Source organism: Papaver somniferum, chromosome 5 (genome assembly GCF_003573695.1).
Source record: "Papaver somniferum cultivar HN1 chromosome 5, ASM357369v1, whole genome shotgun sequence".
Taxonomy (NCBI): domain Eukaryota; kingdom Viridiplantae; phylum Streptophyta; class Magnoliopsida; order Ranunculales; family Papaveraceae; genus Papaver; species Papaver somniferum.
Window position 1 is genome coordinate 56,131,536 of NC_039362.1, and position 12,861 is coordinate 56,144,396.

The following is a 12,861-nucleotide window of genomic DNA, read 5'->3' on the forward strand; positions in this document are numbered from 1 at the left end:
ACCAAATAAAACTATAAAAACTCATTTGCGGACCATTTTAAAACTATAAAGTGCTCAAAGCCCTTTTAAAAAAAAAAATCATTTACGGACCATTTTAAAACTCAAAGCCCATGTCGACAATTCTTAAAGCTATAACTTTCCTTCTCTTGCTGAACCTCGTACTGTATTTGCTACAAAACTTATAAAGTGCAAATATACACCGATAAAACTATGGCTGCTAATAGAGGCATCGTTTTGTTTAGGGTGTATCAAAATTCATACAAGACAAAACATATACTTCCAAACAAATTGGTACTCCTATTTATAATTTTAAATTAAACAAGTGTCACATAGCTAATATTTGGAACAGCAAGAACTAAATAATGCCCGTGCCGTAATACCCTAATAGTACTATTAAGAAATCGAATTACATATAAAGCAAATTATCTTATATATAATTGGGCGCCCTCCGCGGTAAACTAATAAATGCAACCCCATTAACAACGTTGGAGTCGAGGGCGGAGTGGAGTTAGGGGAGGGAGTTTGAGGGGTACTTCGCATGGTTCAAGTAATCCGTTCCCTCTTTCTACAACCTCTAAAGTCTTAAAGTCCCAAACAGAAAAATGACTTCCCCTTCCCCGGTCATTTCTTCTGGAATCACATGCTCGTCGGATCTCTGATTTGATCTGGATGGGAATGCATGATGCTGATTTCAGTCGAATGGATCTCTTGGTCTTTTGCGTCGCCGGGATTTGGTCAGCTTACCGCTCAAGGAGTTCTTCAAGTAATTTTGTGAGTTCCCTAACTTCTTTTAAGGTTTCTCTATCTGTCTCCATCAATCTTTGATTAGATAATGAGCAATAATTAGTTTAGAGATTACGATATGTTGTGATGAATTGTCTTGGTTTATTGCTGTATTTCGGTGAGTTCGGTAATTAGGGCATGAACTAGAGATGGGAAAGACTACTAGAAAATGTAGAAAACGTAGGCAGAATACTAATGAATTTACTGCGTATTCACTTTAGTGGTGAAAGATTTAAGGCATTCACATTCAGGGGCTAAAATTGTGATATGTAATGTAGTGGCGGAAATAATTGGATTTCGTTTAAAGGTCTATGAAATAGGTCTTCCTTCTTGACGAATGGACCAAAAAATCACTGATCATGTGTAACATTATCGTTTTTTCCGATTGAAGCCAATATCTATTACCTAAGTTGATTTGTTATTCTGTTTGGTTACAAGTCTAGAATGGGATGGAGGAATTTAATTGTACGAATTCCCTTGTCTTGTTTTTGGTTCCACTATGTGGTTTGGCCAAAATGGGAGACGATTTGAACATCTTTCAATTTTAACTTGCGCACAAAGGGTAGTGTGTTTAATATGGTCACTTAACTTGCTGGTAATGATGCTTCAGTGTGCTCAGTTTAGCATGTAAATTTGGTGCTTCGTTAAGACTCTGACTAAGTCATGTTTTAGTTGTGGAAGTTCCTATATACATTTGTCTTCTTGTTAGTATTGTTTCACTGAACAGTGACGAAGCATTGGTCTAGAAGCCGTAGCTGCGGTGGTGCAAGTTCTTTAGAGTGCTGCATGCAAATACATTTGAATGAGCTATGGGGCTTGATGCTTTAAACCACATCAGTTATCCTGCTCATGCATGTAAGATGTTGATATAGATGCGAAATACATAAATGCTAAAAGCTTATTTCTTATTTGATATTGCTATGTAGAAACGTTAAATGGATAAGTAAAGGTTAACTTCAGAAAGAAAAAAAAATTGCATGTAGATAAAATGTTGTGCCTGTTTCATCTTCTGGTCATCCAATTGTCAACCAATTGTCCTGATAGTGTGTTTGTGATTAGTCACGCTAAGTCCTGATAGTGTGTTTGTGATTAGTCATGCTAATGTTGTTCCTGTTACTTTCAGGTCCTAGGAAAATCTTCTAAAACGATCCCAGGTGAGCCTTTTAGCTCTACAGAAATGATAAAAAAGAAACCATGCTCACAGGTGAAGTCTTTCAGTAGTTGTACTTTTTAATGCCATTATGTATTCCTGTTACTGCTTAATGTTTGTGTACTTTGTTATTGCTTGATCCTGCTGCAAAAAATGTGATCTGTAATTATCACTTGAGGACCTTGGAATGTGAAGGATGTTAATCAATATTGCCGGCATAAGTATCAGATATACAACAGAAACGAGAATCTTGTCTTTTTGACCAAACAAAATGTTTTATAAGCAGCAGTATACAAAAAAAAAAAAAAGTTAGTGATTCAACAACACGGAAAAAATAAGGCATAGGGGTAAAAATCACCACTATTCACACTCTATGTACAACGCTAGATATGAAATGCATCTATATATGTATATCTTGGCGTGCGTACCTGTAGACTAAATTTCTATCTATTATCTGTTGTGTTACGTCTTGTTTTACAAAATTCATGATTCCATAATTATCCCAAAGCAACAAACTCATTCAGTGATACTGATGGGTACTCTGGTTTACAGTATGAAATACACTTTCCCTGAGCATGCATGTGCGCTCCTTGTTGCTGGTGGGTGCTCTTTTCAAGATGAGGTGTTTCTTACATTTAACTCAGTGTTTAGAACTGCGGCGCACTAGTTTTGTAGACCTAACTTGAAGAGTTTAAGGACCTACCTGCAGTTTAAATATGTTTTCAATTTGCTTGATACTTGAAGAGATTCTTATTTTAGTTTTGTTCATGCTAATGCCAGACTACTTTAAAGACAGTAAGCAAGCTGGGTCGCCCTAATACACCCCTTGGTTATGGCGTATGCTTCTTGAACTTGACCTTTGATGGGTTCACACATGCTATTCAGGATTCAGTAACAGCAAGGTACGCTGGTTTTATAGCGAAGGATCGCTTTCTTGTTGTTATATATCAGAAACTTCTCTCTACCTATTATAGAGGACAACAACTGACTTTAGCAGCTTAGCAGTTTCTTTCTAGCTTCATTGAGGATACGACTATCAAAACTGATGCGAGGCGGAAAGTTATAATTAGAAAGAATGAAAAGCTTGAATTTCGGATTTACCCAACTCTTCGATTTAAATTTTGATTGATAAAAAGAGTATAAACAATCAGTCAAAATATTTTCTTCTGCCGGAGATTCTCCTCCTGTAACTTGAAATTTCTACCCAATTATTGCCTTATTGGAAATCTACGAGATCATGTGAGGAATCTAGTTGAATCCCTAGAACTAGATGTTCTAATAGAGGGGTAGTTATACGGTTCCCTGATTATACCAATACTTGTTATGTAATCGATATTTTGAAATTGTTTAGGAAATAGGGCGCAAGTGTAATTTTTCATAAAGATGTGAAATGATCCACAATGCATCAAAACCCATTTAATTATATTAAGATATTCTTGCACACATCCAAGTACACACAGCTTGCATCCTTTATCCCAGTTGCCCCAAAACTGAGAGCTTGGGATATTTGTTGGGAATGAATCTTTGGGGTACCATATATAACATGGTATATATGTTGTAGAATCTGTTCAATTCTGCAAGCCAAGGCAGCATGGGATATCTTTCTCTGCTGCTTGTGTGGTGCGGTTGGTCAGAGCTTCATTTTCCTCACCATCAGTTGGTTGGTTCTCTAGCCACCTCAACCATCACCACTACTTGCAAGATTGTGAGCATCGTTTTTTCTTTACTGTTGAGTTGTAAACCGCTGTGAATGAAGCAATGGGTGAGTGTCATAATGGTCTTTTCGACTCTCGTAAAAATTGTTTGAGACTAATAATGGATTCACTGTTGTTAAATACTTTTGGCTGAAAAATTGTAATGAATACTTCCTAGTTCTTGAAACATCAACTCAAACTTGCATGTCCTAAATTCAGCATAACGTGCAATGTTTTTTTCTTCCTTTTTCCAGTTGCTGGTATGTGAAAGTGATATTTACATTTTCCTCATTTCCTCGTATAGTTTGGTAGAAGTAAGAATCAGCTGCAGACTTGTTTACCTATAATTGTTGCAGAACTGTCTTCCAATGTTCCTTAAGATTACTACAGTTAGAGTTTTCAGAACATACGAGTAAACGTATTTGCTTAAAGTTAGGTATTACTGTACATTTTATGTTTCCCCACTTTTATCTGGAATCTGAACACAGCCTTCATCCATTTACCGTATGAAACCTACCAGGTTCAATTTACCCCTGTTGATTAACCTGGAATCATTGGACGTAAATTGGGTGTTAGTTAAATATCAAAAGGTTATTTAAGAATCCAACAATGTCTCACAAAAACAATTATCTTTTATGTGATTTAGGACCATTTATCCATCCACCCATCCATATTCTCTTGGCTCCCCCGATCACTAAAATCACTGGAATAAAATCTTCTCAAATCCAACAATCTCATGTTAAGTACATATTAAAACATTTTCTCTCTCAATAATATAAGGGGAAAAGGTTGTCTTTCCACTTCCTTGATGAGTTGCAGTTTCCAGAAGTTAGGGATCAGTCATGTTTACAGAACATACTAAAAAACCCTTCATTATCAGCACATACAAGTATGGGGAATTTTTATACACAACTTTTTCTTGCAACCCCACTTTTGTGTCTCAACTCTTAACAGTCCATGTTGGTAATTTGAATTATTTTGTTTTCATGTTTAACCAAGAATCTTATAGTTTTTGTTTGCAACACTTAGTTTGTTATTCAGATAACTGACAAGACTACATTTGGTCATTTTTGCATGCCTAACCAATGCACCAGACTTTTGTTTGACAAAATTAGGAATCAATTGGCTCTCAATTTGGTACCAAATTTGATAGACCAAACACCAGATTTGGTCCTAGTCCATTTCAAATTTGAGTCACGGGGAGGGTGTGCGGTAGTTCAAAGTCATGTTAAGCTAAAACCATCTTTTTTTCCCGCAAGCAGACGACTCATCAGTTTATCCAATTACAGCTTCATTTTTATTTATTTGTTCATTTTGTGTAGATTTCGTGATCAGTACAGCTTGTCATTTACTTCTTCTTCGATATATGCTTTCAAATGTTAGTTTCCCATAGCAGGTATTGTTGAACATGGGATCATGTGGCCACTACCCATTGGTTTCGTATTGTTTAAACCGGTATTTTGTTTATAATATTATCATTCTTAGTGTTATTTGTTCTTAATCTAAACCAAATTTCAGCCTTAATCCCATTTTAAAACCGAGCAGATTTACCGGGGCTTAACCCTCTAATAATTGGAACTAAGTAAAGAAGTCTATGGTACAGTTTACCATCATCTTCGTTACAAATGAATTGTGGTGCATTGCATTCCTTACGAATGAACTGTGATTCTGATATGATATCTAAAAACATTCAATAGCTCTGAAAATGATAAAACTAGCAGTACAGATAAAAATAGTAATGACAAGTATTGGGGGGTCTAACACATAGTAAACAGACATACCACAGAAGGTGACAAAGTGTAATGGGTCACATGTATGCAGCTCCATCAAGTTGTACAGAGAGAGATAGAGATTGGTAGCTAGCTTAGCTTGAATGGCCTTGTTCTTCTTCTTCTTCATTTGTCAGCTCAGCTGCAATGGGGGGTCTCATTCACAAGAATAACCCAATTTCCGACCCTGTTTTTGTTTGCTTCTCCTCCTTTTCTGTTTGTCTTCTTTCTAACTTCTTGAAGTGTGTGTTTAGATTCCTTTCTCTCTTTTCTCTCATGTCTCAATCTTCTTTTCTTTCATTAACTTTGAGAGAACTTTCAGTAGATTTTGTTGATTGTTTTCTTTCACACTTTTTTTTTAATAGTTTAAACTTTTTTTTTTCTTCTTCTTCTAAACAAATGGTAACCCCCTTTCCTCAAGTACACAAATCTTAAAAACAAAGCAAAGTAAAAAGAAAGAACCTCCACCAAAAAGTAAAAACAAAAAACACATTTTAAAGACATGGTCCATTACTAAGTAGACCTTATGAAAAAAGCTTCATGACCAACCTAGTTTAGAGCTTAACTGATTCCTTTCTCCAACCAAATATATAATTAAATAGAATTTCTCTATTCTTAGATTCTGTGTTTTGATCCACAGACACACAAAAGTAGCAGCAGCAGCAGCAGCTCTTAGTTCCTCCAAACTGATATATGCTCAACAAAAATATAACATGACAACAGTACTTAAAAAACTCTTTTGTACACCAATTTGCAACAACCATGAGCATCATCAGTTTCAATATTGCAGTTGAATACCCTTAAACAGATGTCCAATTACGCGGGGACTCGGACGATATTTTTGAATGTCGGGGTTTGTTCATTCATCCATCTCAGTGAAATTGTTGATGTTCCGGTGCTGCCCACGGCCAAAAGGCGGGTTGATCATCGATACTACAAAACATATTGGAAAACCCTTCGTCTTGAACCGTCTGGTGATGCTCGACAATCCTGCTTGGACATTGGTATTCTGATTTAACTGATGAGCTTTGAAGTAGTTGAACCATGGTAGTAGGCCTTACTGATGTAGGAAAGAAAGGTCTACTAGTTGGGTTTGGACTATCAATTGCTGATGTTCTTGAGATGTCTAAGTTGAGATCAGAACTGTTATCACTTCTATTACTAGACGATCCTTCAGTTTCTTTATTGAGATTGATTAATTCTGTTGGTTGCTCTCTTGATTTCAGAGCCAGTATCTGCAAATGCATTAAATTTAACAGATTTTTAACTGAATAGACTACTCCCATAATGATTAAATATATTAAATATTTGTAAAATGAATACTAAAGGTTGTCCAATCACCGTAAGAGTAAGAAAAGAATAAGCAGCCTTCTTATGAAAAATCTAATGTACTAACATTTTTGTGTTCAATCTATAATAGTTGTAGGATTATGCTTCAGAAAAAAGAAAGTTATAGGATTGTTTCTCATGATTCACTTAAAAAGTCAATAATCCAACTTAAAAAATCAAATCAAATCTCATTTCATTATGAAATTAACATGATCCCGTAAACTGTCATATAGAATGCTCCTCCCCAAGAGAAAACAAAAAGATAGAAAAAGATCTGAATTTTCAAGTTATTCTGTCATCGGCTTGTTCCACCTTCATAGCTTACTACTTAGGAATATCCTAAAGGCGAGTGTTTCAGGAGCCACCCTCGTGGAGGATTAAGTTGAGTAATCGAGGCTAATAAAAACAAAGGAATAATGCTGATTTATAAGATGATCTTATTAAGATCTATAGTTCTGTAGGTAGAATTAATAATGCAAGAATAATATTACTGATCGATGAGATAGAATTGAAATGAGCTAGCTAAGCTAGTGTCGTTAATTACCTCAGCATGAAGTTTCTTGTTTTGAGCTTGAAGTGATTCATTATCAGCTTTAACAGCTTCGAACTGTCTTTTTAAAACATCATAATCTTTTTCCAATTGCTTTGTTTTCCACCTTGCTCTTCTGTTTTGAAACCATATAGCTATTTGTCTCGGTTGAAGATTTAAAGCTCTAGCTAACTGCAACTTCCTTTCAGGTTCAAGTTTATTACCCAACTCAAAATTCTTCTCTAGTGTTCTTACTTGTTCCATATTTAATCTTCTTTTTCTTTCTCCAGCTTGTGATCCATCATCCGATAACTCTTCGTCTCCATTCAGTTCTTCGCGCATTAGCTCTACTCCAGAGAATGACATTGATCTCTTCCCTAGCAGTGATGCAACACCTAAAATATATATTTGCACCAACAATGTTATCACACACATATAGATAAAACAAAGATATACATATATATATAGTGGTAGTAGAGTTTCTTACCATGGAAGTCTTGAGGATTGCAAGAGTTGAGCATTGGATTGATAGAGTGATGTTGGTGATGATCTTCTTCATTATTCTGTTGCTGTTGTTGTTGTTGATGTAACATGAAATTGGCAGGGAAGAAATCCATATCATTACACTGAAAAAATAGTATGGATTAAGTTCTTCTCATCATGAAAGTCTTAAAGGTACTGATGATAACCTGATCATTATCATCACTGTCATGGTGATGAATGCACAGAGAGAAAAAATTTAGAAGAAGAAAATCTGCAAAAATGTAATAAAAAGTCTAACTTTTATTGATTGGCAGAAAAAGATCAGAAAAAAAATGTAAAGGAAAGGAAAAAAAATATATCGAGTGTTAAAATCAGAAATATGTGTTGTGATGAATATAGCTTATATATAAGTTTTATTTTTTATTTAATTTGTTACTTATTTTGATACTGTATATTTTCTACACTAATTTAAATATTAAAATTTGAAAGTGGGGTTTTCTATTTTTCATGTCTTCATCTAATATCTGTCCACCCATGTTAGTCATGACAGATAGTGATACGTCACTCAATTTTTGTTCTACTGACAGTTGAATAAACTCAGTAATTTGTTTTTCTTTTCTATTTTTCTTAATTTTTTAAAAGGAATTTTTTTTTTCTTCTTACAAACAGCTTCTTTCTTAATCAGAGGAATAGTTTGATCACTACGAGTACTGTGAATTAATTAAAGAGAGAATTAATGAGAATCTAGGGGCCTAGTTAAAGTTGAGTATTGTGAAGTTAATATAGTATTTACCTACTAATAGTCATAGTTGTACAAAGGAACAAGAATTAGTGATATCACAACTATACGAAGTTTCTTTTTCATCCTCATATTAAGCATTCTTCAAGTGTCACCATTCATCACATATCACTATTGTCCGGATGCATTTTTTTCGGAGTATTGGACGTGCACTCTGCTAGTATTAAAGGTATATATCAAGAAAATGGCAAGCTAATGGATGAGTTCAAGAAAGAAAATTGGCCTGTGACTAGCGGGATATAGGATTTGCCTTAATGAAGGTGACTAGCTTAGTTAATACGTATATAACTTGAAAGGATGGGAGATGGGGGATGGAGAAGAGAATGCAGGAATCTAGGGGGGTATGGGTCCAACTGAAAGGAGGGGGTGCAGGGGTTGCTACCTAACCCACCTACAGGTATCATGCAACAGAGGAAGAACTTTTTCGTATCTCATCCACTATACTCCATCTTGATTCTTGATGATATGAAGTATAGCCAGAGAGGAGAAAACAAACAAAAGGGGGTGCTTGCCCTAGAACCCTATGCCAAGCCAATTAGCTGCTCAGGCGTCAGCAGATGCCCCCCACCTATTACTCTGCATCCATCCCTCTCTCTCTCTCTTTCGAGCCCGAAAGTACTCTAAAACATCCCTTTCATTCTCATGATGATGATGACTCTCATAGATGTACATGTTTTTTTTGAGGTTTTCAAAGTTATTACTGATAGTATGTATAGGCGCCTACAGCTGTAAAACTCAAAATCCATCGTAAAATTTAAGAGTTTGTCTAGGGTCCGTCCTCATTTTTCTCTGACGAGAATCATAGCCATTTTCGTGCTAATTTTTTTTTTTTTAGCGAGAAATGATCTTGTGCCGAGGATTGATAATGTTGATTTTTTGAATTGTTAGCCCACACCATTGGAGATCCAACAGCTTAATCTGGTTAGCATGAATGCGCTTCACACGCGTTGGAGCTAGTCCCACCTTGACAGTAATTAACGTGGCTATGGGGCTGTGAAGGTGATGTGAAGCACCATATATAAGACTCCAGTCTTTGGATACCTTGTCTGCTGAACCATACACGTACACCATGAGTCTACTGTGTTAATAACGAGAAAGCAGTAAATCATCACAAACTTGTAACGTATACTAGGATGTCAGTATACGTGACTATTTTGTTTGCTTTGTTTTGTTTCCGGAATCTCATTCTCAAACAAGCCTGATCAATGTATCTTGAGTGCCCTTGCTTTTAACATTTTCTCTTCAAAAAGAAAAGTTTGATCAATGTGGGTTTGGGGTCTGATGGAAGGAAACCCCATTTTCATGAATCGCATATACATAAGAGTAGAACATTAGTTAAAAAGAGGGTTTGGTGTACGGTAACAAAGTGGGATGGGGATTTGTGTCATATATTTTTTTTGGATGCTTAGAAATCATTGGCTGTATTTTTCTTTCCAACTTTTTTTGGTTTGTTACTTTAAACATGGATAGGGCCCTACTGCCCTGTCCACTGGGATCCACCAAGGTTGATATTGAGTGCATGGAGGCGTCAGGGTTGACAGAAAGGAGTAGGACCCATCGTTGTGAGAAAATAGTATTTATCAAAGAAATAAAAGTTGTAAGCAAAAAAGAAAAATAGAAATGAAAATTAAAAATGATAATCAAGGGCAAGAAGATCATCTCCACATGGAATTGAGGTTTTAGTAATCTCCCACTAAACCAACCATTACAAATTTAGAAAACAAACACATAATACCGAGGCGCCTTCCTTTCTCATTGGAGTGTCATGTGATACACAAGTAGTGTAATGGTAGTGGAGGAAAGTGGGATCATGTTTTCGGTTTAATTCTTGGTGGGTATCTCTTAGAATTTTTTATTTTTTTTTTGAAGTATTCTCTTGAAAACTATTTTTGAAAACGAAATTTGCAGGATATCCAAAAAATGATAGGAAACATGACCGTGGCCACGTGATGTGTATTTAACTTTTCATTTTCTTGATTATATCTCCGGTTTAATCCAAATCTATTTGAGTGCCCATTTAGGGACATGTATCAAGAAATATATGAACCCTGATAAATTAGCAGTAGGCGAGATTGCAAACAAGCACAACTAGAAAGCAAAAGTTGGTTGATTATCCATGAATGTTTTATTTAATTTGTAGTAATATGCAATTTCAACGCAAGCGATGGATTAGATTTATAATTAGCTATGTATTGTTAAATCAAGACAAGCCATCAAGGGAAAGCAAGAGTTGAGTTTTCTTCTCATCTGCTTCCACATGCTCCCATTTTATTATTCTTAATTTCTCGCTTCCGTGTTTGTGTGTCCATCCAATCCCCTTTGCATAACCCATTTTCCCATCTATATACACCATGTGCCTTTGCTTCTTAACATCCGCTTTCTCTCTTTCCTCCTACTTCCTCTCTCTCTCTCTAGGTTAAGGACACCGTAGGACTTAAGTTTTGCTTAATTAGGACACCCACGTTGTAATTGTTTCCTACCACTTTGTATTAATTGTGTACATCATCAACTAATTCAGAAAGAAACTTGGTAATTAATTTTGACATGTTCTTAAACTTTAGACATTCCTTAAGAGCTTAATCTGTCGAACAGTATTGCACCTCATTCACACTGTAATCCTAGACCCTAAGATTTAACTTCAACTTTTCTTAGGGAGGAAGACAGGAATTAGAATCCATCGTACTGAAGATTGACTCCTAACATTTAACTTCTATGATGAGTTAAACAATTGTGTCAAGCCGTAAAAATTATGAAAATGTGAACATCCGAGATTATTTTAGTACAGTGATAAAATTATCGGACGATGACATTAGTAATCTGGATACGCAATCCGGTAACACTAAATTGTTTACGTATAAAAAGAAAAATATATGGGCTCTAGAAAAAGAAAAAAGTATGAGCTCTAGCAATTAATGAAATAAGGAACTGTAAACATAAATTTTTTTTGGAGGATCCTCTGGCCAATGTAGGTGGTGACTATTTCCTTGACACCAACTGCTAAGCTGTTGTTAGGAAGAATGCAGTTACGCTAAGCACTAACCGGCAGCCCCGAGTTTAAGTGTATGTGATTCTGTGTGGTGGGTCCAAAGCGGAAACGACCGGTGTCTTACGAACATTTGTCGAGCTTGGTATGGTTGATCATCTATTTAACCATGCATCTGTTTTGATCCGTATCCAATTCTGGCTAGGTCGTTTTCTTTACTTTCCCTAGTGTGTCGACCACAAACAAGAAAACTACTGGTGAAGATTGAGCTTTTAGACAGTGACCAATCAACAACTTATTGCTTTTTTCGTGTTTCTTGTCAACAAAGAACTAGAGTATGTATCCAATTAGGGTTTCAGCTCAGAAAAGACCACCTTGCTTCATTGTCTCTGCTGCGACTCTGTCATGCCAACTATCAACTGATCAAGATCAACATGCATGTTTCCTTGAAATCAAAATTCGTATCATCTTCTCTTTTTTTGTGTTCGATATTGCATATTTTATTTATACTCATCCATGACAAAACAAATAGACAGTAAAAACTATAACATTTCACTTGTTGGGTGGATGCTCACTGAGTTAATTAAATGTCAAGTACACGAGACAAATTAGATAAATGAGGGGAGAATATTACATTAAATGGGTGTTTTTCTTCAAAAGAAATCGTCCAAAATACTCTCTGCCCTACTACTGTATTATTATTGCGGGCCTAATGGTCCATGGTGATAATATATCTTACCAAATAGGATGTTAGAGTATTCCCAGACATGCTTAACTTTGCTAAGATTTTTATTTTTATCAAAGTTTCAGTACCACTGTATCAAAAGAAGCCCCTAACAAAAACAAGACTACGCAAGGGTCAAGATCGGAAAGTGTGTGTTTCAGGCTCCACCACCGTATCCATGTATCTATTTGTAATTATTTGACACTTATCTAAGAACGATTTTTCAGGGACCATGATTTTTTTGGGATCATGGTCTTATTAGGCCAATCTCCCTATATTTATAAAGGGTGTCCCAAAGTTAAGTAAATATCCATTTATCCTTTACTTTAATTTAAATTAAAACTAACTTAATAACTATGTAAATCTAATCATATACTCCTCCATCTAATCTAAATGAATTTATTAACCAAAATCAAAATCAAATCAAAATCAAAAGAGCAATCGAAAATTTTTAGTTTTGAAAAAAGTTTATTCTCTTCTTCTTCTCTCTTTCCTTGACGTTTCTCGTTCGATTGAAAAACCCATCAATCTTTTTAATTCGTTTATGTTAAAATGGCATGTTCGGTTAGGAATAGTTTTAAAAGAACTAGTTTTGTAACCGAACATTCTGAAACCAAG

At 35.5% G+C, this 12,861-nt stretch overlaps 2 protein-coding genes across 7 annotated transcripts; one reads left to right on the forward strand and one right to left on the reverse strand.

Moving 5' to 3' along the window:
- Positions 1–482: 482 nt before the first annotated feature.
- LOC113281619 (UDP-galactose/UDP-glucose transporter 3-like) lies at positions 483–3,376 on the forward strand. 6 transcript variants are annotated; one of them, XR_003326275.1, is made up of 5 exons: positions 483–771; positions 1,907–1,937; positions 2,486–2,532; positions 2,714–2,835; positions 2,939–3,376. XR_003326275.1 is itself a non-coding variant. In XM_026530406.1 (4 exons), the coding sequence occupies exons 1-4, from the start codon at positions 670–672 to the stop codon at positions 2,997–2,999; spliced, it is 366 nt and encodes a 121-aa protein (XP_026386191.1). In that variant the 5' UTR covers positions 485–669; the 3' UTR covers positions 3,000–3,376. The 6 variants fall into 6 exon arrangements, 3 of the variants coding, with proteins under 3 accessions (XP_026386190.1, XP_026386191.1, XP_026386192.1); XR_003326274.1 differs by lacking the exon at positions 2,486–2,532 and having other exon boundaries at positions 485–771; XM_026530406.1 differs by lacking the exon at positions 2,486–2,532 and having other exon boundaries at positions 485–771; positions 1,907–1,987.
- A 1,957-nt stretch (positions 3,377–5,333) lies between these two features.
- LOC113281620 (homeobox-leucine zipper protein ATHB-13-like) lies at positions 5,334–8,110 on the reverse strand. Its single transcript, XM_026530408.1, has 3 exons — positions 7,742–8,110; positions 7,270–7,649; positions 5,334–6,631 (listed from the first exon to the last, which is right to left on the reverse strand). Exons 1-3 carry the CDS (start codon positions 7,869–7,871, stop codon positions 6,269–6,271), a joined length of 873 nt encoding a protein of 290 aa, XP_026386193.1. The 5' UTR covers positions 7,872–8,110; the 3' UTR covers positions 5,334–6,268.
- Positions 8,111–12,861: the final 4,751 nt, after the last annotated feature.